Below are 5,351 nucleotides of genomic sequence, written 5' to 3'. Positions count from 1 at the left end.
ACTCCCCCCGTATCGGCCCCATGGAGGCAGCACCCCCGCAGCGCCCGGGGCCGGGCCGGAGGAAACCCCAGCGCCATTTCCCCGTATTCCACCCCAAAAGTGCCCCGACGCACCCCAGAAGACGCTCGCTCCCTCCACCGCCCCTTGGGCCCCTCTGCTTCCCCCCACACCCCGGTTTTCTTGGCACCGCGTCTTCCGGCTGCTTTTCCCCCCACGGACCCCTCCGTGGGCGCTTTGGGGTGCCCCGAGGCCCTCAGTGAGCCTTTTGGGGTGTCGCTGAACCCACCTCTTTGCTTTTTGGGGCACAGTGTGGCTTTTGGGGCACCCCATCTTCCTCGGGGTGCCTTTGAGGACCCCTCAGGGTGATTTTCAGGGTGCCCCAAGCCCCTCCGTATGCCCCAGACTCCCCCTTTTGCCTCTCGGTGTGCTGCACCCTCGCTGCCATCCGACTGTTCTCTCACAGCCCCCCCACCGAACACCCTGAGCTGCGAGGGTGACACCGGGACGCGTCCACCCAGGTGCCACCCGCACATTGGGGGTCACAGCTGAAAGCCCCGCACAGTGAATTCACTTCACTTCAACCCAGGAGAGGAACAAGACTTTATTTTGAAAAGGGAGTGAATCTTTACTCAAAATCATTCCGACGGCGGGGGGAGACAAATATCGTGAACTCATCAAGGAACGACACCAGAGGCGTCACGCCTCCAGGTTTGCAGACGCTTCGGCAAGAGATTTCCCCCCCCAAATTCATTTTCTTTCCTATTAATCCCCCCATGTGTAAAAACAAAAGACCAAATGCAAATCCACAGCGTCTCTGGCACCTACCAGTCCTCGCACAGTTACAGACGAGGGTCCCGAGCGCTGCCCGTCCCCGCGCGGCGCCAGGGAAAAGGCTCTTCCTCCCACAGGGAGCTCAGTCGGATTTCTCCTTCTCCTTCATGTGCAGGAAGACGATGCTGAACATGAAGAGTCCAACCATCATGGAGAAGGCGCCCGCGTAGTAGGGATACGCCGAAGGGATGAACCGTTCATACTGCGTGTGCTGGAGGGGACGCACGGACACCTGGGAGGGGAGAGCGCCGCCCGGTGAGCCCGGCAGCTCACCCGTCCCTCACGGGAGAGCCATTTTTCCCCGGCCTTACCTGGGTAGAAGAGTAGAGGTGGGTGTAACCCAACCGGTTATAATCCACTTTAAACTGAAACACTCCGTAGACATCCGGCAGCTTGAACTGCACGCTGTATTTGCCGCCTGAGAAAGAGACGGTGGCGACGTTCAGGTGACGTGAGCGAGAAGGAGAGGAGAAAACAGCCCCAGAGTGGGGCTGGGCAGGGCGGGAAACCTACCGTTCCTCTTCAGGAAGGTCCGCACGAAGGGATCGATGCGGACAAACTCCAGCTGAATATCGTCTCCGTCGAAGGGGACCCACTTGCCATCAGAAAGCTTTTCGATCACAATGCTGTATTCCTGCAACGAACCCACAACGCATAAAGTTAACGAGTGGTGCCTGAAAAGGAACGTCCACCCCAAAATTCTGCCAAATTCCTTTTCTCAGCGCCCGCGATGAAGGCTCCAAGCAGGCAGCACTTACCACGAGGTCGGTGACGGTGTAGGCGTTGGGAGGCGCGAGTTCCCCCACGCGGTGGTGGGACACGGCTCCAACCCGCAGCACTCCCTCCTCCTTGAACACCCAGCGGGACAAGGCAACGGCCAGCTCGTAATTACCCGTCTGCGAGTACCTACGGATGAAGGAAGGCTGAGAAAGTGTGGCCGAAAAAATACACGGCGGGCCAAAACCCGAACCATTAATAGATGTAAAAGCAACAAAAAGCTAACTGGGTTAAAGGAGGGAATTGTTTCCCAAAGCGCTTTGCTCCACAAGGCCAAAGGAACGCGTCACCCCCGATTTAATTCAAGCTTTCTGCTGTTTCCCCCGTAACATGAATATTTTTTTCCTGTTTCAGAGGATTTTCTTCAAACAGCTCCCCAAATATTCCTCAGCCAGGAACGCCGGGAAGGCAACATACCTCTTGGAGCCAGGGGTAGCTTTCTGCACAGCAGAATTGAAGAAGGCATCGCTAAAGAAATCCAGGGAGCCACTAAAAACAACGCGGGCGTTGTTCCGGGCTTGGAGTCCCGCAATCAGGAGGGTGTTCTTCCCGACCGCGTGCGGGTACTGAAAGGGAATGTGTTCAGAAGAGTGTTTAGTTGCTGAAATTTGACGGATTTAATTGTAGAAGCGTAGCCCAAAAGAGGAGAAAAAGTAATGGGGCGTACCTGAGTAATAGGCTTATCTGGGAAGAAGGAGTAAGAGGTGGAAGAGCCAGTCAGGATATCCAGCACCAGTGGGTTGTCGGGATCCGCCACCATCCTTGCAGGGAGAGGCGCCGTGAGCAGCACCAAGTCCCCCCCCCAAAACCCCCCAACACCCCGAGGAACGCGCAGCCACGCGAACCTCCTCACCCTTCGGGTGTTGTCAGACAACCCCACATGCCACGAAATGAAATATTTCCTCAAGATATATTGTCAACCTTCACTAATTTACGTTGAACAACATTGCTAAGTCAACAACTAAGCTGCTTAGGAGATTTTCTTTTGATCGTTATCCGAAATCAAGAGATTGCTCATGTTAAGGGTCACAGCCAGCGAACCCTGCGCTTACTTCACAGCAACACAGGTATTTTTTGCGTGACTTCCCCAACAATGGCCCCCGCCCCGCGCTGTAGGTCCCTTACCCGACTCCTCGGAAAAGGATGGGGTTCAGCGCCGCTTTCCCCACGATGGTGGGGGCCTTCAGGAGATTTTCAGTGTCTGCGACGATGAGCGTGTGCTGGGAGGAAAGGAGAAAGATGGGGCTGAACGCGCCGCACAGGCTGGGGGGGGTGACGTTTGCTGGGTTCTAACGGCACACAACAGCTTCTATTTGAAAGTTAACGTTGTTTTTACAGACAATTAAAACCAAGCAGCTGTTGGATTAATGTTACAATTCAATTCAAAAGCTAAAACCCAACTTTTTTTTTGTTTAATTATGACAAAATTAAATTAATACTGATACATAAGGAAATGTAAACCACCTTTCAATAAAGACAGCAACATCTACAGTATTTTACTTCCCCATATTTAGCAACTTTCATCCTTCAACTAGGGCAACATCCACACACCGCTTCAATAGTTTAGTTTAAATAAAAATCACCAGAATATATTTAGTTCAGACCTTAACATAGGTTTTAATTTTAAAGTGCTGGATGACACTAAGGGGAAAGAAAAAACATAGAAAAGTGTACATTTCTACACAGATCTCTGGGATGGAAAATCTCCCTTCCCACATGTGAAGCGTCGCAGTTGGTGTCTGACGCGCTTCACCCACAGGCGAAATTCCCCCCCCAACACTACAGAGTGGTTCAAAACCACCATCAATGGCGGTGCGACTGCCTGAGACACGGTGGCGATCTGAAACTAAAATCTGGAAGGTCAAACCCAGGAAATTCAGAAAGATGGATCTGAGGGCAGAGACCCCGAACGTGCAAAGCTTTGCAGTGTTATGTCATGCTGTCAAGCAGAATTATTTATGACTTTCTTGGGAGGAAGCTGAGAAAACAGAGAGCAGATGGAAGAAAAAAGGGAAAACAAGGACAGAAGATTCATCCCTAAACCTTTAATTCTAAGTTTTCGTTAACAAACCCCAAAACGTACAGACAAACCCGCTTACCTGGCCGGGGTCGGATATGTCATAGTTGTGATGGTCAATGACAGCCGTCCTTTCCTCATCAAACTCGATCCCACACTCACTGCCCAGCTCTCGCAGTGGGTCACCTGGAAGGACAGAACAGATTCTCCGTTACGCAGTGAGTTCAGGACACGATGACAATCTCAGCACTCAAAATAAAATGTAAATTCAGCCTAAAGTCACACATTCAGCCCTCTACGAGCCAAACCCAGAGCAGCATCACACCCTCCCCCAGCTGAATTCTCATTCAAACTGTCAAGAAAGGCTGTTTATCGCCCCTTTCCTTACAGCACAAACCTTGAGGTTCACAACGAGAAATGAGAAACTGTTTTCTCACTATTTTTGTTGCAGGAACTCAGAAAAGGATGAATAAACGCTTTGCTCACTGCAGAGCGTAAGCGGCTGAAACGCGCTAATTTGCTGTGATAAACATTTGTACTAACCAATGTCCGAGCTGGCGGCGACGAGGACGCTGCCACCGCCATCGATGAAAGCAGTGATGGTCTCCACATTGATGTTTCCACCGAAATCTGAAAGCACACGCCAGAAATTCATGACTAGTTCACAGAAATGATACCGTGGCAGAATTAAACCACGACAAAACACCAAATGACTGAAACAACCACCATTAAAGGCCTAGAAGCATCCACAGTTTGCTACGGGATACACGACACAAAGGCTAACACCTAAAGCACAAGATTTAATTAACATTCACAAAGCAGTTGGAAATTCTCTTCAAAAACGCCACCAAGCTACAAAAGCGCTTGAGTTTTCCCCTCCTGTATTTACCTTCTATGGATGGCGAGAAGATGATCAAGTTGTCATACAGAAATTCTCCATATTTTATCAGAGACAAGCCTGCATCGTCCGCTGTCCGGAAAGTGAGATCGAAGCCCCTGTCTGCAGCCGCCAGACAAAATCGACAACTTAAATTGACAATTTGAACAATGACAATTTGAACTATCGGCCACTGGAATAATCTCCCCAGGGAAGTGGTGGATTCCCCATCATTGGATGCTTTTAAGACCCAGCTGGCCAGGGAGCTGGGCCACCTTGTCTAGAGTGGGCTTTCCCAAGAAAGGTTGGACGAGATCACTCTTGAGGTCCATTCAACCTGGCAGCCTACGATTCACATTTCACAAAATCAACACACGCAGAAGAAAAGCAACATGAACACCCCGAGTTTTATTTCCCCAATAAGCAGCACTGTTTTGGAAAAAGTGGCTTAGGGGCTTTCTGGGAGCACCACCAGGGTGTCCCCACATAAGACCAAGGGGGATCACGCTCTGCAGAGCCACCCATCAAGCGGAGCCCAACGCTGCAGGGGACCCGAAACACGGGCCCGGCTGGGGGGAACAACCCCGATCTGCTCCCTCAGCCCGGCAAGAGGACCCCAAACACCCCTTTCTCCCCCAGGAAACCCCGATCTGCTTCCTCAGTCTGAGCAGAGGACCCCAAACCCCCATCTCTCCCCGAGGGAAACCCGATCTGATCCCTCAGCCCGGCCGGGGGTCCGCCGCCGCCTCCCCGAGCCCTACCCGCCAGGCTGCGGAAGAAGAGCGAGTGCGTGTCCCGCAGGTTGCCGTTCTCCAGCAGGACCAGGGTGCGGGGCCCACCCTCGGCCCC

At 52.1% G+C, this 5,351-nt stretch overlaps 1 protein-coding gene across 1 annotated transcript in view; it reads right to left on the bottom strand.

Moving 5' to 3' along the window:
- Window positions 1-913: 913 nt before the first annotated feature.
- The window catches only part of DDOST (dolichyl-diphosphooligosaccharide--protein glycosyltransferase subunit (non-catalytic)), a 4,803-nt gene continuing 365 nt past the window's right edge, over window positions 914-5,351 (bottom strand). Inside the window, exons 2-12 of the mRNA XM_009888347.1 lie at window positions 5,264-5,351; window positions 4,515-4,625; window positions 4,169-4,255; window positions 3,708-3,811; window positions 2,734-2,828; window positions 2,276-2,369; window positions 2,026-2,174; window positions 1,590-1,737; window positions 1,345-1,465; window positions 1,143-1,249; window positions 914-1,063 (exon numbers count right to left, since the gene is read on the bottom strand). Of these exons, the coding sequence (XP_009886649.1) occupies window positions 914-1,063; window positions 1,143-1,249; window positions 1,345-1,465; window positions 1,590-1,737; window positions 2,026-2,174; window positions 2,276-2,369; window positions 2,734-2,828; window positions 3,708-3,811; window positions 4,169-4,255; window positions 4,515-4,625; window positions 5,264-5,351 (1,254 nt within the window). The remainder of the gene's footprint in view (window positions 1,064-1,142; window positions 1,250-1,344; window positions 1,466-1,589; window positions 1,738-2,025; window positions 2,175-2,275; window positions 2,370-2,733; window positions 2,829-3,707; window positions 3,812-4,168; window positions 4,256-4,514; window positions 4,626-5,263) is intronic.

This window comes from Charadrius vociferus, unplaced genomic scaffold, assembly GCF_000708025.1.
Source record: "Charadrius vociferus isolate BGI_N301 unplaced genomic scaffold, ASM70802v2 scaffold107, whole genome shotgun sequence".
NCBI classification, from domain to species: domain Eukaryota; kingdom Metazoa; phylum Chordata; class Aves; order Charadriiformes; family Charadriidae; genus Charadrius; species Charadrius vociferus.
The sequence above is the reverse complement of the archived record's forward strand: the minus strand, read 5'-3'. Positions and strand labels throughout refer to the sequence as shown.